This window comes from Varanus komodoensis, unplaced genomic scaffold (assembly GCF_004798865.1).
Source record: "Varanus komodoensis strain SLA01 unplaced genomic scaffold, ASM479886v1 scaffold49, whole genome shotgun sequence".
Lineage (NCBI taxonomy): Eukaryota > Metazoa > Chordata > Lepidosauria > Squamata > Varanidae > Varanus > Varanus komodoensis.
Window position 1 is genome coordinate 2,136,727 of NW_025336072.1, and position 24,105 is coordinate 2,160,831.

General features: G+C 39.7%; 1 protein-coding gene across 13 annotated transcripts in view; it reads right to left on the reverse strand.

Annotated features, from left to right (window-relative positions):
* FAM53B (family with sequence similarity 53 member B) overlaps positions 1-24,105 on the reverse strand; it is a 160,640-nt gene that overhangs the window by 88,758 nt on the left and 47,777 nt on the right. For all 13 annotated transcript variants that reach the window (XR_006416226.1, XR_006416227.1, XR_006416225.1 and 10 more), the window contains one exon: positions 19,403-19,457. Coding sequence is in view for 10 of the 13 variants with exons in the window: in XM_044445673.1 (XP_044301608.1) it covers positions 19,403-19,457 (55 nt within the window). In the remaining 3 variants the exon portion in view is untranslated. The remainder of the gene's footprint in view (positions 1-19,402; positions 19,458-24,105) is intronic.

The window sequence follows — 24,105 nt, forward strand, 5'->3', positions numbered from 1 at the left end:
CTCCAGATCCAAAAGGATCTGGAGTACCTGCTCCTCAGTTGTGGCCACTGCTCCAGTTTTAGTGTCCTCTGCGAATTTGATCAGCAGACTGTTCACCCCTTCTTCCATGTCGTTAATGAAAAGATTAAACAGGATCGGCCCCAGGACAGAGCCCTGGGGGACCCCGCTTGTCACAGGCCACCATCCCGATGATTCCCCGCTAATGGTTACCTTCTGCTTTCGGTCAGTCAACCATGCCCTAATCCACTGGACAGTGCTTTGGTATGTCCCAAAACTCCTCAGTTTCTCCACCAGGATATCATGGGGCACTTTGTCAAAGGCCTTGCTGAAATCCAGGTATACCACATCCACTCCATCCCCTCCATCTAGCCATCTCGAAACCTTGTCATAGAATTCCACAAGGTTTGTTTGGCAGGACCTGTTTTTGTGGAAGCCATGTTGTGTGGCTGTCAGCCTCCCTTCCCTATCTAGCATCACTAGATCTTTCGCTATTATGAGCCTTTCCATTGTTTTTCATCTTTTCAGGAAGATGAAGAGGCAATCATGGAGAAAAGAAGAAGCAAGGAAGCCAACTTCCCTATTTTGCTTGCACTTGAATATGGAAGCAACCCAATGTCCTCAGAAGCTACATAGTATTTCCCATAATTCTGCCTTCTTCATTCCTATAGAACATGCTTACAACATTGAGAATACATGCAGTAACTTCCAGGCTGCTAAGTTATCTAGCCAAGATCTTGTAATTATTCTGTTTCAATATAGGAGGTACTTCTGTGTTAGTCCCTTTGGAACTTGAAAAGAAGAACGAACAGTTATATGATTTTTAATTTACATTGGTGGTAATATTTTTAAAAAGAAACTAAAAAGCAACCAGAGGTCCAAAAGCAACATGTATGTATGTATGTATGTATGTGTATGTAACTGTTTATCACTCAGCTTTACAGACAGACACATACATGGTTAGATTTTCATGTGAGTGAGTCCATAATGAAGACAGCAAGCAGATACTGAATATGGCAAATCAATCGGGCTATTAATAAAAATAAGCTTCTATGGGATACAGTACCAATAGTGAATATAACAATGTTCTGAAGGTTTTTTGAAATGTATTTTATTAAGTTTTAACAATAATACATGCACAATAAATAAACTAACAGACATCAGGGGCAATTTAGATACCCTGGGACCTTGATTTAATCTCCAACATGTCCTGGGCACCATTTCTAATTACTCTGAACCTGAGTGGTATGGATTGTTTAAGGGGGGAATAACCCCCAAATCATATGTGACCTGTTGTAAAGTTTGATTTGATTTTGGAGCATATACCAATCCTACATTAAAGCACATTTTCCACCTTTTCCTTGTGTGAATATATGATGCCCAGTAGAGTCTTTAAGGGTATCCTGAACTTGTGTATCAAAATTCTGAGCTAGTAGAATGGTGACTCCTGTGACATTTGATATCCCGTAAGATACGATTTTTTTCTTCTCTATGTTGAGCTTAAAATATTATAACTTTCCTTTTTTAAGTGAAGAAGCACTATCTGAGTTTTTTCTTTTTCATTAATTCTAAGCTTGTTTAAATTTGACCAGGTATCCCAGACATCAGGCAGTTAAAGTTAATTTTAATCACTGAAAACAAGGAAGAATGTTTGGCTTTATATTGTTTTCATTAACTGAACTCAGAAGCAATTTACCTTTGCCCCTACAACCTATAAGAATCATTAAACAAAACATTAAGCATGGAATAAAATAGTCATAAAACATTTGAAGTCCAGCAGAGTGAGGCCCTGACCAGCAATTAGCTCATACAGAAGATAGAGCTTCCTTTCTACTTTGAACTGGCAGGCTCGGTTTATGGAGGATTATTACCAATTCTAACCCCCACTCCCATACTGAGAAATAAGCATGCACATATGAAACTGCTGTACAGAATATCAAATAATAAAATTATATATTGACAGCACAGTTTATGTTTAGCAACTGTTATTCAACCTTATATCCTTCTTATGAAACATCAGCATCGTATTTAACAAGCAATGGGGTACTTGCATGACAAGACAACCGCTGATATTTACCCACAGTGAGAAGTGTACAGCCACCTTTTTGAAAATGCAACCCCCATTAATTATGCAAGGGTTAAACAATGCTCTGCTTTAGTGTTATGTGAGGGCTGAGGTTCACATGACACAACATATCCTACTGCTTGGTGCTCAGGGGAACTGTGGCTTGTTAAGGGTTAAATAACACATTCTGATCTATACTGTGTCATCTAAACCCAGTTAATGCACTTTCGGTGCCATGTAAAGTTGAAGGAACTAGTTTTGTCAGCATGGCTTGTTCGTTAAAGTTTTCAATGTTGTTATTTTTTCCTTTATACTTCTGTATCACTCTCTGTCCATTGCCCATGCAGTTAGTGGTGCTACACTCTTTTTCCTCAATTGATGGGCAGGAGGGAACTAGCTGGAGATTTAGAATTAGTAGCAACATTTTGTTTCCATGATTGTAGAGACTGAATAAGTTTTGCCTGCATAAGTGATTAGACTTTTCATGGGAAAACCATGAAAAGGGATAAGAAATTGCAATTTGGTGACAGTGTACTTCCTGAAGCTAAATTTTGATATAGCTGGAGTTTGCTATTTTTGTAGTACATACTTCATTTATTCTTCACAGTCTGCTCTAGTTTGTACATGAATATATTGTTAATGTGTATTATTATAATAATTTCTCCAAGATTTCTACCAGTTGATGTCCTCAGTGCCAGTACCCTGTGCCATGAGTCCTACAGAATGTGCAGAGAAGACAGTGCAAAAATCTCAACAGCAGTTGCAATCAGGTTGACACTGTCCACAGAGTCACTTAGTCCTCTTATCCAGAAATTCTGCCAGTAACTGCAGTTTTCCTAACCAAGTATTTGTTCATATAGGTATTAGATCTCTCTATGGCTGCTATTTAGGGTTGAGAATGAGTGCTTGCTTTAACAGAAGGATCCTCAGTCAGTTTTTTAGAACTACTCAATTTAGTCAAGTGGCTTGAGCAAATTTTTCTACTGGAGTATCAGGTCAGCTTTCAGAGCAGCTATTTGGTTTGTTTTTTCAGAGAGAAGCTCATTGTTCCTCACCGCAGCTCCTTTTTGTTGCTGCGATTGTCATATTGGACTCTTTCCCTCCATGGTGTCCACACTGTGTTGTATGACTAGGACTCTGCTGCAGTTTACTGGAGCACCTTGGGTCATTCCCTTACCAAATACATCAATGGAATAGGAGCATTTTGTAGATTTCCTGCCCTTGTTTAAGAAATTCTTGTGTTTGGGGGAAGAGCTCATCTTCTAGTGGCCACATGACACCACCAACCCTGTTCAGAGTGAGAAAGTTCACATTCAGAACCCACACACTGACGTTTGTCTCAACTGCATGCATGTCACCAGTTGTGTCCTTGTACTGACATCTGCAAAAGTATGGTACTGCCACTCAACAATGAAAATGATGAGATCTGCTTGAGGATGCAGCTAGCAGTTCTATTTTTTCAACCTTGACTTACATTTTCCTCAGCTTAATGAACACAATGCAAAGCATGACATGCACATGAAACAATTGCATCTATGTTTAGATGCTACTTATTTCCTCTACTATATTAACTGCAGCCAACAGAGCATTCTCAGGTCAGGTCTTCAGACGAAGAAACAGAAATAGATGCTAATTTTATTGGCAAGCTGCCATGACCCTCAGGGTCCAAATGCCACCATTTTACAAGAGGCTTTGATAATCCTGTACAAGAGGATACAGGATACTTCCCCCCACCCTCTCCTCTTTCAACAATATTTCTACAAACAGCTATAAACCTTTAGAAGAAATCATTCACTAAGAAAACATTGTCTCAATCAACAATCAAATTATTGAACTGTTTCCCCCTCACCCCTTTGCAAAAATAGCTGTTTATTGCTCTACTATGTAAGTTGTGCATGCCTTCTCTCATGCAAAAATATTCTTTGAGTCCCCTTTATGGATCACTGATTTGTTGTGGTAAAGGGCTTGTGTAGTGCAATGAAGCTATGAGCTATGTTGTGCACAGGCACCCAAGACGGTCAGGTCATAGCAGAGAGCTCTGACAAAACGTGATCCATTGGAGAAGAAAATGGCAACCCACTCCAGCATCCTTGCCATGAAAACCCCAGGGACAATACCAAAAGGCAAAAAGATATGATACCGGAAGATGAGCCCCTCAGGTCGGAAGGTGTCCAATGTGCTACTGGGGAAGAGCAGAGGGCTAGTACTAGTAGCACCAGAAAGAATGAAGTGACTGGGTCAAAGACGAAAGGACACTCAGTTGTGGATGTATCTGGTGGTGAAAGGAAAGTCCAATGCTGTAAAGAACAATTCTGCATAGGAACCTGGAATGTAAGATCTATGAATTAAGGTAAGCTGGACATGGTCAAACATGAGATGACAAGACTGAACATCGACCTTTTGGGAATAAGCGAATTAAAATGGACAGGAATGGGTGAATTTAATTCAGATAACCATCAGGTTCACTACTGCGGGCAAGAATCCCTCAGAAGAAATGTAGTAGCCATCACAGTCAATAAAAGAGTAGGTGAAAGAGTACTGGGAAACAATCTCCAAAATTACAGAATGATCTCAGTTCGAATCCAAGGCAAACCATTCAACATCACAGTAGTCCAAGTCTATGCCTCAACCACTGATGCCGAAGAAGCTGAAGTTGACCAGTGCTGTGAAGGCCTACAGCACCCTGACTGCTCTTTAGAAGGCCAGATACTCAAGATGAAACTCAAATACTTTGGCTACCTAATAAGAAGGAAGGACTCACTGGAGAAGGCCCTAATGCTGGGAACAATTGACGGCACAAGAAGAAGGGAACGGCAGAGGATGGGGTGGCTAGATGGAGTCACTGAAACAGTCAGTGTGAGCTTAGGTAGACTCTGGGGGATGGTGGAGGACAGGAGAGCCTGGAGGAATGTTGTCCATGGGGTCGTGATGGGTCAGAAATGACTTTGCAGCTAACATAATTCTTTGAGTAAATAACTTCGTCAACAATTTCTGTTGTACACAGACTTGAGTTCAGCACCATTTTTAATGGGTACAGGAACCAAGAAATAGCCAATGACAGTCTTGTCAGTGAAATAGTCCAGGTTGCTGGGATGTTGGACACAATGAGAAAACAAGGATATGGAAAAGTAAATTTCCTTGATGGAGGATGGCCCATTGGTTCTACTTACTTACCCTAAGTGGACTTGTAGGCTCACATTAGTAGCATATTGAGCTCCTGTTTAGCCAACTATGGTATAACAAACTACTCAGGGTATACTGTTTAGCCAACTATGGTATAACAAACTACTCAGGGTATGCATTATAGAACAAGTTTGCTAGCCACAGGAAAGTAATTTAACTTTATTTTAGAAAAGATTGCTGTTCCCTCTTTCAGATGTAGCAGTATTTCAGAGAAGTACATATTCCTTTTATTAACCTGCACTGGATCCAAAGCAACTTGAAGACAGAAAACTACACAGTCATGCAATGAGCCTAGTTCTGCAACTCCAGACACCCATGTTAAGCCTTGGCTCTTTCATTCTGACAGATTATTATATATAAAAATGGCTCTGAATAAAATGTGAGCATGTGGTTTGCCACCCACCAATACCTAAGACTTATTTTCAGGCCTGTGGGCCAAAAGACAGTGGTGCTGGAGCTACATCATAATTCATCATGGGCTGCTTATTCATTTTGCTATCTCACCAACGTCTGCTGCGGTTAACAGCTATTAAGTGGCTGACACTAGTTTTGTTAAGTAACAAGCTGTGAGAAAGCAGTAAAGAGAGGTGATGGGTTTTGCTATTATCAGGTAGTGCTTCTTTTTTATTTTCCTTTTGGGTGTTACTTTTTTTCTTCTCTTCTCTCTCTCCCTCCCTCTCTCAAGAAGCAAAGAAAACCAGAAGACTGGAATTGAAACTGCTTATGTATTATGTGAACTATTATTCAAAGCCTAACATCCTATTCAGAATGAGGCAAAATAGCAACTGAGGTTATCTCAGTCTTTGCGAACACACTCTTTTAAAAATGTGGTGTTAATGTTTACAGTCAAGTCCAAGCCTCTAATATGCAAATTTACTTGCAATGAATCCAGCTCAGCTCCCACTACTTGGTAGCTTAAGTAAAGGAAAAGCCTGTTTAAACAGAAAGGCAGCAAGAGTGGGGTTGGGGGACTATACATATGAGACTGGAGTGATGAAGTTTTGAATAAGGGGGAAACCTATTTGGGATTGTGTATGTGCCTACTATGAATCTTCAGTAAGAAAGAAGCCAGAGAAGCTATGGGTGGTGACAATACAAGGGCCAAGAACATGGAATTACTCTTCTCAGTAATGGATATGAAAGGAAGCACCTTCTCTGCCTGTCCTTTGCAATCTACCATGAGTGCAGAGAGCAAGTCCTATGAAAAGCTTTTATTGAAATCATAGCCCTGCTCTCTGCTTCTATTTTATCATTTAACACTTTCTTACTCTCATCAGCTGCTGAAAATGAAACAAACTCTTTCCCACAATCTCCATATGTTGTTCATAGGCTTTCTTGCCTGGCACTTGAGAGCTGCTGTTTAGATGCCCCTTTATGATGACTCAAATGGACTTCTGCTTTCATAGGATTTTTCCTTTACTGCCATGCTGATATAATTGGCAGTATCAATTACATTACCATGCTGATACAAGTGTTTTAGAAGAGATGTTCTCAGGAGCTTGCACAGAAGCTTACTCAGCATTAGACATGGACAGAAAAGGGCCAAGAAAGGAAGATCTAATGTTCTGATGCACAGGGCCTATACTTTTTCAGGACCCAGGGCCTAGTAAGAAATTGCAACCTGACAATTGCAACCTGACCAGTCTACCTAAGCAGCAATCAATACTATTGTTCCATAGGCCAATCAGCAGATCATTCTTCTGAAGAAATAAATCAGATCAGCACGTGACCAGCACATGGTTAAAACTGACAAATGAAAGACAGCAGACATTTCAACACTGAACTTTTGAACACTGTGGTAGCAAAATTACAAGAGTACCCTTAAAAAATCAGGATATTGTAATTTGTTCGCATATGGAAAATTGTACAAGACAATTTTATCACGTGAAGACTGCCATGGAAAGTCACCTGACGACTCTCAATTGTTCATTTATCACAAACTGGGAGTCCAGGTTCCACAGGCAGACTGGAGAAAAATCTAGAGAAAGAGAAGCAAGAATTGGCAAACATGATTTTAATAAATGGTTAACGTAGAACTTATTATGGAGCTGACCAATGAAGAAACAATGCTGAAACTCAGCTTTAAGATTCTTATTTAAAGCCTAGATTATGAATTAGATCACTATTGCTTGTAAACCAGAACCTTTTCTTTAAAAATTCAGCAAAAGCACTGTAAATGTTCTAAGACCTGTAACATCTGATGATACTAGGCTGCCTCATCTGATGATACTAGGCTGCCTTTGTGAGCAATATTGTCTTTATGCTTGAACATGAATTGTATAGCTAAATCCAGCACGTTTGCTTGCTTTTTTTTTTTTTTTTACAAAAAACTTAGAAAATTATTACCAACAAAGTATTTTATTTTATTTATATTTCAAATGTGTATACAGCTCAATGTAAAAACAGCAAAGCAATAAACAGCATAAAGCAAAATAATCCATAACATATACATGTTCCATACAAAATGCACATTAATAAAAAAACAGCTAGAGTCAGATTTCAGCTAAGTTTGTCTAAACAAATAGGTCTTCAGCAACATTGTAGAGCACATGTCTGATGCTAACAGGGAAGAAACACTCAGTGTCCCAACCGTGACAAGCACAGAACTGACAGAGAAAGCATTAGACCATCTTACAATATCTTACCAAGAATATGCAACACCACAAATGCCTAAGGAAATGACTGATGCAGACTTTGTTTGCAGAAAAGCATGAAACCTAGAAGCCACTGCAAAATATTCCTAATGGAAGTGGTAACAGATACCACACTCCTAAAGTCTATAGGCTGTAGCTTGTTTTCCACTTGTGACTGTGGAATTTCAATTTTCAGCAGTACCTGCAGAAATCTTGGAGATGCAGATTAAAATCTGCAATAATCAATAACATTTGAATTATATTTGCAGTATTTCTCCATTATTACTGATTATCAGTTGCAGCCTCCCTGGGAAGGTTGATATACCACTTCTGTACTACAACAAAACAAAAAAGCTTAGAGTTGAAGCCAGACTTACCTACACTTAAAGCAGAAGATTCACTGTGGTGTAGTGGTTAAACTGATGGACTGAGGATTTGGAAACTCCAAGTTCTAGTGCATAGTCAGCCACAGAACTCATTGGATGACTTTTAAGCCCTATCATATTTATTCACTGATAATAGATATTTAGAAACCTCAACCACAGGTCAGTGCATTTGGTCACCCTTAATAAGTAATTAACTAAAGAAAGGCCAGTGTGAAGCTGCAAAAGCAGGAGAATGAAGCCTAAATTCTGGTAGATGTTTCACTTGCATGTACTGCCACTCAGCCATAGCTGGCAAATCATACTTGGCACACAGAACATAAAATAGCAAAAAGTTGTCATCAGTATTTACTAAATAATCTAAAATAAAAATCTGCTTAACCATCCAAGTCTGCCAGACAAATGTTTTCTTACCAATTTTTAAATCTGGGTTTCCCTGTAGAGTTAATTTTGTGTATGAAAACAGTTCAAACTGTAACTGGCACAATACGATGCACCATACCTCTTGCAAAGCTATAAATACTGTATCTGTTTTAGCATACTGAGAGCTCAACCTACTCCATTTGGGGACAGGATGCAAATTGATGCAGTTTGAAGATTTCAAAACTGACTAGGTAAGAGTCTACTCTGAGGAGAAATGACCAAAATATAAGGCCCGCTGAATTCAGTGTGTCCATTTGATATTGCAGCCTGATTCATGTACATATATGAGAATTCATAGCCCTGTCTACAAAGTAAAATTATGCTTTTTGACAGAAGCACATATTTATTCCAATGAGTACCTGATAAAATAATGCAACAATAGTCACTTTACTCTTATAAAAATGTGGCTTTTCATTTTAAAAGAATGATGTTGCAATGAGGATGGAACATATTACCTTTTATTATATCAACATTTATATATTTATATCCATCATTCTTCTCTTTCTCTTTTAAAAATCTCCCCAAAATCCACTGCAACTTAGAAATAAATCCTTAACAGATAATCCCCTTCATACACAAAGGAAAAAATGCCAGGACAACTATACATCATTTCTGAATATAGCTCATTAAATTCAATTCAAATCATTTTGGCAAGCTTTTTTTTTTTGCAAAAGAAAGATATGTTTCCAGAATCACACCAATAGATTCTGAGGTAAAGTTGCCGAAATTACCTTCTCGGTGACTAATTCTAAATTAAAAGTTATTTAAAATTTTAAAAACTTGGGAGCAGCACTTTTTTTGCTCTGGTTCTTCTTTGAGAAAATCTTACACTGTAGTGTTTACTGACTACTCTGAGTCATGGAGAAGGAGAAGTACTTGTAGTCCATCTAGTTGAACTCTGATACATGCAATTCAGAGTTAAAACATCTGTGGCAGATGGCGTTCCTGCTTCTTCTAGAAGACTTTCAACAAAGGAGAGCCCACGTGTCCCTTTATGTAATTGGCTCTATGGCTGAACTGTTCTTACTGTCAATAAATTTAATAAAAGAACCAAGGAAAGCTATTCTTATATTTATGAGCATATTGTAAATGTACAGGTGGAAAGTCTGACCTAGCAAAATGAATTGTATCTGGAAAGACTAAAAAGTTGTGCTTCTGCTTCTCATCACCTGATACCAGACATCCACATATACACAACAAGGAGTGAACGTTCCCAAACTAGCCAAATGCACAGATGACATTTTTACATAATAATTCTTCAAACTGTTGTACGTTTGTTGAAACTTTGTCTGCCACATGTGCCTTTCCCAGTAAACCATTGGCTGACCTGCAAGTATTTGGGACATGTCTTGCCAATAATTGTCATTGACTTAGTTTGTGTCGTATTTTTTACCATAGCAGCAGGGAACATCATTATCTGGTGTGGCCACCCAAAAGTTTCTGTTGTAGAGATCCACCTCTGAGATGGGAACAGCCACATCTTTTGACTTCCTGGAAAGCAGTAGAACTGACAACTGAATTTTTAAAATCAACAAAAGGTCTTTGGCACCTTACAGTTAGCAAATTTATTCTGATATCGATTTTCATGGGCTATAATGTACTTCATCATATGCATGCATTATAGAGAATTTCAGGTCTACCTTCTTGAAATTGTTACAACTGAAGTTTTATATCAGGATTAGTTTTTTTGCTGATTTCTCCCTAAAGCTAAATATTCATTGATCAACATATCAAGAACAGAGTTAAGGCTATCTTATGCTGGCTCAAACTCCACAAAACCAAAGAATTGAAAACCTATGCTAATGTTTTAAAGGACATGTCCCACGATCAGTAATTATGCTGTGCAACGTCTCAAATTGTGCTTGCCTATAGCTTATCCTCCATGCACACTTCCAGGACCAAAACCAGATGCAGAGAAGGAACGCTAGAGCTAGCCAAGATGATTCACAAAGCAGTACAGAACCAGGTCAACATGGGACATCTAAACATTACGGTATTGTTAGAGGTAGCCTCTAGTGAATTGATTTATGCTTGTTTGCTGCTTGTAAATAAGCACAACTTGTGGCAATACAACATCAGTATTGATCATGGGGCATGCCTGTTAAGCCATCAGCCTTAGCCTTTCAGTTTCCTGGAATTGCAGCATTTAAGTCACATGAAATGGTCTTAATGGTAGTCTTATACTTACACTTTGTATTATTACATTTCCTTGGTTTTTAAAAAGGAAATTTATTATTATAGTGTTCTGAAGGAATACAAAAACACAAATCACAAAACAAAACCATAAATGTTTGTGTTTAATTTCATTTCTACGAAAAAATATAGTAGATATATACAAACAGATATGCCCTTCTATGTTGAGAATGGCTTGCTTTTGATTAAGCCTGACAAGATTCCAGCATAACTTTTTCATTTTTTTCTCCACTTCTTCATCAGTGATCTCTCAGTCAGAGTGATTCCTTCAGCCTTTCAAATTGCTTCACTCTGATCTCAGCTGACAGTTTTCTGTTACTCTAGCCCAGACCTGGGCATTGTATGGCCCACGGGCCACATCTGGCCCGATGGCTGACCCTGACTGGCTCACATTCACTGGCAAATAAAAAAGTCAATGAAAATATATATCGTCGTAATATAGATGCAAGCAATACAACTGCACTGCTTTTATTTTGAAGGATCTGCTAAATTAACGTTTTTTCACACCTACTTTCTGTACTTTGAAGAAAGATTATGCACTGATTTGTTAGTTGGTTAGCTTCAGCCCATGAAGATGTCAGCTAACGCCAAAAAAAGAAAGATCGATTTGGAATGTAGAGTTTTTAACAAGGTATGGACTTCCAAGTATTTCTTTACTGAAATCAGAGGCAAAGCTGTGTGCCTAGTTTGTGGAGAACAGATCGCGGTGCTGAAGGATTATAATCTGAATTGACATTACGAGACCAAACATGTGGAGAAGTACAAACATTTGACGGATGCAGAGCGGACACGGACATCTAAAGCTTTGCTAGCTAAGCTGCAAAAGCAGCAAGGATTTTTTATCAAAGCTCACACATCAAGGGATGCAGCACTCAAGATGAACTTTCTAACAGCCTACAAAATCGCCAAAAAAGTAAGCCATTCTCTGATGGGGAGTTTGTCAAAGAATGCCTGGTGGACTCTGCAGCGTTTCTATGCCTGGAGAAAAAAGAAGCGTTCGTTAATGTGCCCCTTCCCAGGAGAACCGTAACGAGGAGGGTGGAGAGCATCGCAGAAAATCTGGAGTTTCAGCTGCAAAACAAAGTGGACAATTTTGATGTTTTCTCCTTGGCTCTGGACGAGAGCTGTGATGTCCATGACACAGCCCAGTTACTCATCTTTGTACATGGATTAACTAAAAACTTTGAGATGATGGAGGAGCTGGCAGCTATGCGGCCGATGAAAGGGACCACGACGGGGAGTGATTTGTTCACAGAGGTAAATACCTGTATGAACAAGCTGGAACTAAAATGGGAGAATTTGGTCGGTGTTACAACTGATGGCTGTCCAAATTTGACAGGGAAAAATGTCGGACTTTTGAAGTGGATGCAAGATAAAGTGACTGAAATAAACCCAGAACAGAAACTGATATTGTTGCATTGTATTATACATCAGGAAGTGTTATGCAAGTCAGTGCTAAAAATCAACCACGTGATTGATGTTGTAACTAAAGTTGTTAACTTCATCAGGGCAAGAGCACTTAATCACAGACAGTTTGTTGTCTTTTTGGAGGAGCATGAGAGTGAACCTGGTGGCCTCAGTTACCAGACAGCTGTCAGATGGCTCAGCCTGGGCGAGGTGCTTAAAAGAGTATGGAATCTGAGAGCAGAGATTCAAGAGTTTTGTGAGAAGAAAGGCAGGGACATCACCGAGCTCTCAGGTGCAGACTGGATGGCAGACCTTGCTTTTGCTGTTGACTGCACTGATGAATGAACTAAATACCAAGCTGCAAGGCAAGGGCCTCTTTGCACATGAAATGTACAGCCTGGTGACAGCTTTTATGAGAAAGCTGAAGTTTCTTTCAAGCCAGTTGGAGGGCAACATTCTTACCCACATGCCCACACTTAAGGCACACCATCAGCTGATCACCTCCACAGGTACTCATCCATGTTGGGGACACTGCATGCTGAATTTTCAAGACGATTTGAAGACTTCAAAACAGTTGAGAGTGAAATGCACATGATTTCCTCTCCCTTCAGCTGCAGTGTGAATACTGCACCCAGCAATGTCCAACTTGAACTCACTGATCTGTAGTCTGATAAACTGCTGGCAGAGCACTTTAAGTCAGTATCACTGCTGACTTTTTATTCTTCTTTCAAAGAGAGCTTTCCAAACCTAAGGAGACATGCTCAGAAGATGTTGGTTCTCTTTGGATCCACTTACATATGTGAACAAACATTCTCAGTGAAGAAGTTCAACAAATCCAGATACAGATCCTCTCTAAGTGACGATCACTTGAGTGCTGTTCTTCAACCTGACTTCAGTGCACTTGTTGAAGCCCAAAACAGACTAGATTTCTCTCACTGAACAACTACAAAAAAGAACTGAGGTAATGCAAACAAACAAAGCTGGATGCATTTATAGGGAATCCAAAGGCAACTTGGATTGTTGAGTTTTCTGTTTCTCTGTTCTGTTATAATTCGTAAGGTCTGTACCTTACTATGTTAAGCGGTGGGAGATGACATATGTTGTAAATTTGTGCTATATAAGTAAAATTGAATTGAATTTATTGCTTTTCATGTAATGTTAATGTTAATGTTTTTGTGAATATTCATTAAATAGCGTTGTTCTGTGCTCCACATTTTCATTGTATCATTGTAATACTTCATTTACTGTTTTTATAGAGATATATATTGAGCAGAGCTGTAAGTGTATTGGTTCGGCCCTTAACAACTGTCAAAGTTTCTCATGTGGCCCCACAGGAAAATAAATTGCCCACCCCTGCTCTAGCCCCACAGTCAACATGCTAGTAGGAACAACAGAGTATAAAACACTGAAGTACTGGCAACACTCTAGCTTCAATGTGAACGTGAGCGTACTTGAAATAACTTTTCCATCAGTTGCTGGCATGGGGGGGGGGGTCCTGGTGTGGAAAACCCTTAGCAACTTTTAAGCAGTTGCTCAGAATTTCACTAAACTAGTGAAAGGCAAACCCCTTTGTAAAATCAGAATAAAGTACATCAGTAGTTTCCCCCAGTTTAGAGTAAAAAGTACAAATACATCAATTTCTAGTGTCTGTGGCAATTTAGATCCATTTGAAGCTCTTCACCACTGTAGAAGTTAATGAGGTAAGTGATGGATGCCAAGTTTCAAGATATTAGTGAAACAAGTATTACTTTTATCAATAGTAGAATTCTGAAGCTTATAATGAAAGAACTTTTCTTGTATAGCTCACATTAAGCGAAGACTGTAGTAATCCAGTATCATTTTAATAAAACCTTTCACTTGGGAATAGGGCTTTTGCAACTCTTTTCAGCCATTTGAGTTCCTTCCATCCCAACAACTTTAAATAGTTACAAGCAGAGGTACACAATGTAGTACCTGTGACCATCAATGCACTCCCAGACACCTTTCTGGGTGCCACTAAGGTGACCCTCCAATGTTTAAACAAATGAACACATGTTTTACTGGGAGGTAGAATCATTATGAAATCAGCTTCTGTTGATACTGAAACTGTGGGTTCAAAGGAGTTTAGTTCATTGGGGCTCACATGCCACCACTGACCTGTACGCAGTCTTTTGGGCAGATTGCTTCTCCTTTACTACACCTCCCACAGAAGCCACTTTGTGATGGTGCCCAGAACAGTTCCCCAAATTTCCAAACATGCCCATAGCCCAACAACACTGCCTGTGTCTGAATTACAAAGTCAAAATTCTCACCAAGTCTTATAAATTCTTCCATGCCTGTTTCAGGAAGCATATTTCAAATGTTGGTATAAATGATGAAGATGAACAAACTTTGCATATTTCTGGGGCCAAAAATGTGGCAATGCAGTGATTTTCACTCGAAAGTCCTCCTTGGGAATAAGGGGAGAGCAATCACTTGTACCAGGCGCATTGACAAGATTGCTAAAAAAAGTGGATTGCTGCTCTTGTAGAGTGGCTTGCCAGCTGATTTCCACAACTCATGATGAAACTGCTGTCCCAAGGTTTGGAAGACAGGACAACCCATTGTGTTTCCAACAACCCCTAAAACAAACCATTGACTGTCAGGGTGGTTTGCTGCTGAAAAATAAACCAACCTGTGAGAAGTGTTCTGGGTTCAGACAACATGACAACCCACCAAGATGAGTTACTGATGATGGATTATCACGTTATATGAGCCAAGTCATTATTATATTTGCCCAGTATAAAGGAGATACAAAAACATTGGTAGGGAGAGTTACAAAGAGAAGCTGCTCTAACATAAACTTTAGGTAATGCATCTTTGTTTTTAAAAGTACTGTATGCCCATCTGAAGCATGAATTGACGCACATATTCTTCTTCAGAAAGTAAAGAAAATATTGCTTGCAAGTTCAAACTAGTTCTATTTGTTTAGTATAGTTCTATTTGTTTCAGTAGAACTCCTATGAAACTTAGAAGCTTTATTTTTTTGTGTTATCAACATTCAATATTAAAATAATAAGGAAGTATGGTCCTGTGAAAATGCATCCTGTTGCTTTGATAAAGGAGCATGACAACTTAAACACACCATGTTGTTCAGAGTTGTGATTTACAACTGTTATCATTGAAAGTCTCCCTGTAAAAGGCAGTCTTCCATCTCTGATACTTAAAAAATGCTAACCACACAGGCTATGGCAGTTCTGCAGCTGACTAGGTGTGAGTTTTGTCTGAATCTGAATGCATGCATTAGATACACCACCCATGCTTTGAGGCTCGCTATATTACCAAGCTAGCAGCAAAAATGCCATGCATCTTCGTTGCGTAGAAATCTACGCAAATTTCTCCTCCATTTACTGTGCTGTTGGTTTTTTAACAGTTGGTAAACTGTATTAACTGCAAAGGGCTTTTTAAAGGAGCAACAAAAGGGCAGTTAATATTCCCCCCACCCTTTGTGGAGTAGCTGTAGACTCAGGCAAGTGTTTAAAAGGTGGGGAAAACTAAGAACCACCCACCAGTTCTTAAAAGCCAGAGTGTCACATTGCCAAGGAGGAGATCTAGTTCCTGTACCTTTTCGAATACTTTCTTTTGCTGTTTTCCTCTGCTTACCTGTGTTTTTAAAATGACAGGCAGCAATTAGACTCTAGCAACTGTGCACAAATTAGCAGACATGCAGTCTTGGTTTCTCATTTTCCATGTACCTTACCTACTCCACTTTACTGCTCTCTTTGGCAGCATAACAGACATGGACACTGACCAGGCAAGACTATACATACTGAACAGCTGTAACAGCATACTTGTGCATGTGAATAAGACTGAGAAGCATTATAACCATCATCAAAAATTAGGAACACAAGTGCACAATATTCAGAGGCCAAAAAATTAAAACATACAATTCCAGTTGAGCTTTTTTTGAGGCTCTGGAAAAAATGGCAGCAAATGAAAAGAGCTAGCAATCAGAGCAGAGAGAGGGAAACAAAGTAGGTTCTGCCACAAATGAAACTCAGATGCAAGCTGGGGGACTGAGGCAAAGGAGAAGGGAGAGCAAGTCACAGTGAGCCAAATCATCTTGGTGGGGATATTCACAGAGTCACTTATCTGATCATGTGAATGCATTCAATGGCTATAGAAGAGGACATAGGGGGAAATTGTTCTATAACAGAAACAATTTATTTGCACACCATTCATGAGCTACTCAAGCAAGGCATACAAAATGGCTCTTGCTCAAGGCTGAATTTATAGCAGTACATTTCTCATCTTCCATCTATTTTCCAGAAAAGAAATCTTCTCTTTTATTAGTAGGACCACTATTCAGCAAACTCAAAGAATTCTTAATATTTTTTTTTTACTGTGGGCTACTGTGGTTTGCCAAATATTTGGAAGATTAATGCTTTTTATTAGGGTATCAAGTGGTATTTGATACCTTTTCAGATATCTACACTAAATAATCACTGGCTCAGACTGCACACCATTGCATACTTGTGTAGGAGCAAGATTTATTGAACCCAGTGGGACTTGCTTCTGAATAAAAATGCATATGACTGAGCTGAAAGACATTCAGGAATCAGGTTTTTAAAATCATTTTTCCCCTACTGTAGTTCTGACAATAGAGACTGCCACTGGATGCTAATTGGCAATATATACCCACATTTTCTCCATATGAAGCTATGATAAACAGTTTTATTCACACAAGTTGTTTTAAAGTGGCACACTGCAATATAATACATAGGTATAAGTGACAGACTGAAGTTTTAAAAAGCCTAAAGATAAGTGGCATTTACTCTGACACACACTGAAAGTCTAAAAACTTAATAACAGTATTCTAGAAGTAGCTAACGGGAAATGAATTACACTGATTTGGTTATGGTTATGAAATTAAAAACAACTATGTTACTTATAGAGTGAGGAAAGCCCAGAGCAATTTGCAAATGACTAAACTGTTTCAATATTGTTGATTTTTAAAGAGCTTCACTTTTACTTAAATGATGTTTGAGAAATTTTAAATCAAGCTGAAATGGGTGAAGTATTCCTGCATAAACCATGGACTAATTTATGGAGTGTGAGAATGAAGCAAGAATATTGTACAAGGCCATTACTGCATCTGAGACAAAGCAGTTCTACTTAAGTGCTTGGTCTATCTAGCCTCTTCCTTAAGGTAAAATGGCATTTCTGCCAGGGCAAACATGCTTTTGGTACCATGAGTTGGATATTAATCACCATTCCCAGTTAGTCTGTGCTCTGTGGGCAGGATGCCTTAACTATAGCCCACCCTGATAGCATCCTAGTGCTAGACTTACACAACTTCATTCACAAAAGCAGTATTGTTTATTCTATGGATAGACCAACTTTATTAATTCCTACTTTTTCCATGTTCACTAAAAGCCAAATAGATAGTTTTCAAGATGTTGTGCCTATTCTCAAACAAAGCAAGAAAAGCAGTCAAGCTCTCTCTCCAGTCCAATGTACATTTTTTGCTTTCCAACTGACCCCAATCTAAATCAAAACTTAGAAAGACTGACTTTTGTCAACCCTTTGCGGAAGCAAGAATGCAAGTATCTAATCAGTAAGTATCTAAGTATCTAATGGTACAGCAATTTGAAATTCATTGGGGTTGTTAGCATGAACCTATTTGGGCTTGTTTCAACAATGACTTGGCTGGTTAACCTGGACTAGCAGAAGTTAGAGTAAGTAAAAGTATCAGGAAAGGCACCTTAAATTACAAAGCAAAACAAAAAAAAAATTGCCAAAGGGATTTTCTCTTTTTGACTGAGCACAATAAAAACTATTGCACAAGAAGTATTACAGTCAACAAGGTACAATTAGGATTTTGGGAAAGAAGATATAAGCAAAATAAGAGTGAGATTTATGTAACTCAAATGCATATAGCTTTGTAGAAAGTTTATGACAAGCTGATTAGGCTTGGGCCCACTGTATTCTTGATCAACTGGTTTGGTAGTTTTTGTTTCTTGATTTATTCTCCAAAGGGAACATAAAGATAACATTCATTCATATATGTGTATGTCTATATTCACTCCCCACACACACTACTTGTCTCCCTTCATCTCAGATTACTCCATTGCCTGCAAACTTACATACAACTCCCCTCCATACAGCTGCTCAATCCCCATTAATTCTACTGAGAGCAATGCCTATGACTGAGGGAAACACTATTACTTCATGGTAGAATAGTTAGGCTCAAACTTTACCTAATGTTTCAGACTATGTTTGGAGGTCGTTGCCCAGTCACATTAAGAAACTAAGGAATGCAGTGCTAGTGCCTTTAAAACCACCAACCTTGAAAACGCATCCAACCACACCCTGACAACATAAAGTTCAATAAAGTATCTCTATTGAAATAGATGGTAGCTGATATTCCAGTACAGTATGACAACTGATGAAAGTAGCATAAGAGTACCAATTAAACTGGTTAACTGATTGTTAATGCCTTCTTTTACAGCCTTGGTGTTTCACTCCAATTTACAGATTACAGAGAGCAGGGAAATTCAAATGTATTTTTTAGGATATACTTTAATTTTGAAACATTCAGCATCACAAAATTTGAGTGAGGATTTGAGTGAGTTGAGAATTATATTAGAATAGCAGGCAAGTTTATTTCTTTCATTCCAATGAAATTCTGGCCCAAGTCTATGTAGCATTACTAGATCATCTGAATATACCAGATGTGTCATTTAGCTGATTTTTCAAAAAACTAGTGTACTTTGCAATGGAATCTGTTTGTTGTCAGTTGTCTCAGTTAAGAACATCTGTTTTAGACTGAAGAGATGATTTACTAGATTCTGCAATACTTGAGAAGACGGTGAGGTCACAAAAAAATTGCCATAGAGGGCAGCCAGTAGAAAATTTAAATGCAGAGAGCTCATCAGCTGGGTGCCATGTTGCATAACATAAAGCAGATCAACAGTTGACATATGGAAGTCAAAGGAAAATGCATGAGAAATTAGAAAATGGATTTCTCAGTGCATTAAAAAAGTAAAACTGAGAATCAGTTCAATGATCCCTGTTACATTTCTCCCTTTATAACAGCAATAATAACTGAACAGTACAAATAAAATGAAATAAAATAAAATAGTAAATCTCATACTCACCCATAATTCCACAAGAGAAGAGAGTGGATCCTTGACTCATCTTCTTTGGAGTGTGCTGAAAAAAAGCACAAAAACTACTGACAAGGGTTTTCACTCATTCTTGTCCTACATATCAGGGCAATAAAATAAAATAAGTCCTAATATAATAGAGTAAAACCATAAATCGTGCTCTTAAAATAAGCCACAACCATCAAATAACAGCAGAGATACTAACAATGTATAACTCTTTAAAATGTCTGGACAAATAAATAAATTTTAACATGATGCTAAAATGGTAACACCATCAATGCCAGTCAAGCTTCAGTAGGAAAGGGCATTCCAGAAACGAGAGTACCATCTCAGAAAAGGCCTTCTGTCCAGTCCTACAAAATGAGCTTTTCACAGAAAAGGAACCTAGAGACAAGCTGCTTCTGAAGACCTTAAGATACTGATAAGTTAGTGTAAGAGAATACCTTCTAGAATCTAGAGTACCTTCATTCTAGATGCCATCGAAAAACTGTGCAACACTCAGAACATAGGCCAGTAAAGAGTGTGGGCAACAATGGAAAGCTTCAAAACAAGTCTGTTCTCTCCCTGTACTGCTTTTTAAAGCCTCTGTTCCTGTTAATGGATCTCACTTATAACAGTTTCCAAAACTACATGAAAGGCTAAGCCAGTGTTAAGTAGTAATTCTATGAATGTGCTCATACAAGATCAAAGACTGGGTGAAGTTTTCAGTGTTGAACAATAGTTCATTCTAATTTGTCTTCAGGATTAAAAATAATAATGCTAGAATATATGCAGTATAATTATCCACACAGCTAAAACATTTCCAGATTGGTGTTACAAGAATTGTCATGTTCTTACTGTTGCCAAAATGAAACAAACTTGAGTTTCAGCAGTCCTATTTACATGAATATTCTCCTTCATCAGTATCGTAACTTTATGACTCTGCTGTCACCAAAAAGAGGAGAAAAGAGCAACAATCTAATTATAGTTCTGCATTCAATAAGATGAAATATCTCAGCAGCTACATAAATTTTACTAATGTCTATGAAATCAAATATACCTACTGTTATTTTGTGCTGCCAGTACAGAACAATTCTCCATTCTGTTGTTCCATTTTTTCCTAGCAAACCTGTTTTAGCTGGCAAAAAAGGACTTATTTACTGAGTAATGAAAGTACATTCAATCAAATATATATTGAAACTAATACAATATATATTGATGTTTTAGATAAATTTCATCCAGGTTTCACTGGTTGTTTTTGTTTTTCTCTGTGTCTGCAGTCTTATAACACAATCTATTTATGCCTACTTGGGAATATGCACCATTTAGTCCAATAGGCTTATTTTCAGGTACATCTGGGTAGTTATAGCTTTAAACTGTTGAAAACATAGACTATCATCGTGTGCAAATTTTCCATAGAGTAAGCCCTACTGAACAAGGCAGGTTGCTTACCTGTAACTGTCGTTCTTTGAGTGGTCATCCGTGCATTCTCACATATATGGGTGCTGCGCCTGCACAGTAACTGTTGCCAGGAAGATTTAAGAGATATAACGGTTTTGGCGCAAACTCTGCGCCCCCCTATAGTATAAATGGGCAGAGTGCCCGCCCTTTCACCAGTCAGCTGAAGACTGTCCGTTCACCCCCAGATGGAGCTGGCTGGTATAGAACCCTGCTCCATAAGGAAGCCTTGAAATACAAAGTATATCCAGTCACTGACACCGAAGTGGGGCGGGTGGGCAGGTTGAGTGAATGCACGGATAGCCACTCGAAGAACGACAGTTACAGGTAAGCAACCTGCCTTTCTTCGTTGTGGTGTCCGTGCATCACACATGTATGGGTGACTAACAATCTTACCACACCCGGAGGCAGGACGGTGTCGTCACTGAAGAACTGTAGACAAGACGGCGTGGCCAAAGGAACAGTCCTGTCTGGCCTTGATGTCTAAACAATAGTGTTTCATGAACGTGCATGAGGTAGACCACATGGCCGCTTTGCAGATATCGTGAAGTGGAATACCCACACGGAGGGCAGAAGAAGCGGCAACAGCTCTTGTGGAATGCCCTTTTGGAGTAACAGGTAAGTCCAGTTTGGAGAGGCGGTAAGCAAATTCAGTCGTTTCAATTATTCATTTTGACAGTCTTTCAGTGCCAATGGATGCTCCCTTGTCATGTTCCGAGTATTTGACGAAAAGCTGTTTGGTTTTCCTGAATTACTCAGTTCAGGATCGATAGAAGGCCAAACTTCTGCGGAAGTCTAGGCTGTGTAAAGAGTGCTCAATCTGGAGCAGGAAGTAAGCAGGTAGAACAAAGTCCTAATTAAGGTGAAAAGGCATTGCCACCTTTGGCAGAAAGGCTGGGTCGGTACGGAGGACAACTTTCTCCTTGTGGAAATTGAGATTTGAAGAGTCGACACGAAGGACACGCAGTTCACTAGCTTTTCTGGCCGATGTAATAGCAACTAGGAAGGCCATTTTCCACAAGAGAAGGCAAAGATTGGTAGTAGCCAGCAGTTCTAATGGAGGTTTGGTGAGAGCCTGTAAATCGACAGAGAGGTTCCACATCGGGACAACCGATCGGACTGGAGGTGGTAGGTTTTGTAATCCTTGTAGGAATTGACATACAAGTTGGTGAGAGAATATAGACGAACCTCCAATGCATCCTCAATGATGTGAGATGGCTGCAATATACACCTTAATGGAGGAAGGTTTGAGACCCCCACGGTGTTAACGAGAGTAGGAATTGTAAAATGTTCTCAATGGTGGCAGATTGAGGTAAAAATTGGTTAGCAGTGGCAAAAGAGGTGAAACGCTTCCATTTAGCATTACAGGACTGTTGTGTGTTTGGTCGTAGTGCAGATTAGAGAATAAACTGAATGTCCAGGTGAAGATCTGTCGGATTCAAAGATGTTGTCAGTACTGGGGTCGGTACTGAGTGTAAAAGTGGCATAGAAGGAGTCTCTGATCTTGTGGAAGCAAGTGTAGACAACGCGAGTGTCGGTCCCGAAGGAGGCACTTTTGTCAGTTCCGAAGGAGTTGTTGGTACAAGATGAGTAAGGCATCGCCTGTTGAGGGGTGCTAATGAATGGCAGGGCAATAGGAGCGGAGTCTTCTTTACAAACCACATCATACATGTTATCCTGGTTCACTGTTGAACATTGATTTCAAGGGACTTTGTCATACGTGCTAGCAGTTCCGAGAACCAACCTTGGATGTCACCAGGAGAACCCAGACCCTGGGTGGTAATAATAGCATTGGGAGAGGTGGGGATCTGCTGGGATTTCTCTGAATCTGAGTTGGAATCATATGGAGGCCTGGAGGAAGATCCGTCTGGAGACATTGGTGGATGTGTGAGCACCACAGCAGATGTTGATGGAACGTCCCTCGACACTGATTGAGGGATGGAATGGTGGCAACACGTTGGTGGTGGTGAGTAGTAGCCATAAGGGGGATAGAAATCCCACAGACCAGATAAGGCTGGTCCATTTACTCGGGATCAATCTCCCCATAGGGCAAACCCACCCAGTACCACAATGGTTGTAGTGCAGGAGGTTGTGGAGGTAAGAGGAAGGATGGGCACTGAGGAGCCCTTGGAGATCCCTCTGGAGATGGGATGTCTCCCAGTAGGTGTATGTGAGCGACCTTGCAGGTGGGCGTTCAAGTCCCGAATGAGGCAGAGATTCATGGATTTCTCCATCCGAGATGGATGCTCGAGCCAATGGATCCGAGCGTTCAGGACTGGAGTATGGAGAGATGGTGATCTGTGGGGGTGACACTGGAGGTGTCACCTGCATAACCGATTGGCGGCTGGGTGGCTCGGTCGGTACTGAGATAGGCATATTACTCGGCTTGGAGTGAGGCACTTTAGCATGTTTTTTGTACTGACGCTTGGTCTTATCGGGTCTGTCCTCCTTGTGACGTTTAAGTTGCAATGCCTCCTCGGACCCAACATGCTTCCTCTTCTCCTTACGTTTCCTCAAAGAAGAATAAGAGGGGCGCTTTCCATCAGGACCGTCCAAGTCTCCTTCAGATGAGCAAGAGGGGGCACTTTTGGAAGACCATGGAGCCACAAAGGAGCCGGTATCAGCCGAGACCTGGTTCATGGCGACCAAGGCTTGGTCCCACAACATTCTGTGTAGCCGATTTTCTTGGTTTTTCTGAGCCTGCCTAGTGAACGATTGGCAGTGGCTGCACTTGTCAGGTCTATGTCCCTCTCCTAGGCAGAAGAGACATAGGGTGTGCGGATCAGTGGGAGATATTTTAGCTCCACACTGAGCGCACTTGCAGAAGGCTGCCCGCTGTGTCATCAAGAGAAGAAGGAAGAAAGTACAGTGGTAAAGGGAGAGGTATAGCTGAAAGTTAAGATGATAGAAGGGTTTTTTTTTACATTTGGAAAGCGGGTTGGGGGGAAGGGGAAAGATATAAAGTGGGGATTCAGTAAGGGTAGTGAACAACTGGATAAAGGGTTTCAGATCAAGAAGGGGTAAGACGAAGTTAGAAGTTTAGAAATATTTGAGAGTAAAGTAAGTACTGCGAAAACAGACAAGGAGACAAGCAAAAAGGCCTGAGGCACAGCAAACAGTGGTCACAAGTAGACTGGCGAAGGGGCGGGCACTCTGCCCATTTATACCATGGGGGGCGGGGGCAGAGTTCCGGTGAAAACCATTAAAGCTCTTAAATCTTCCCAGCAATAGGTACTACACAGGCGCAGCACCCATAT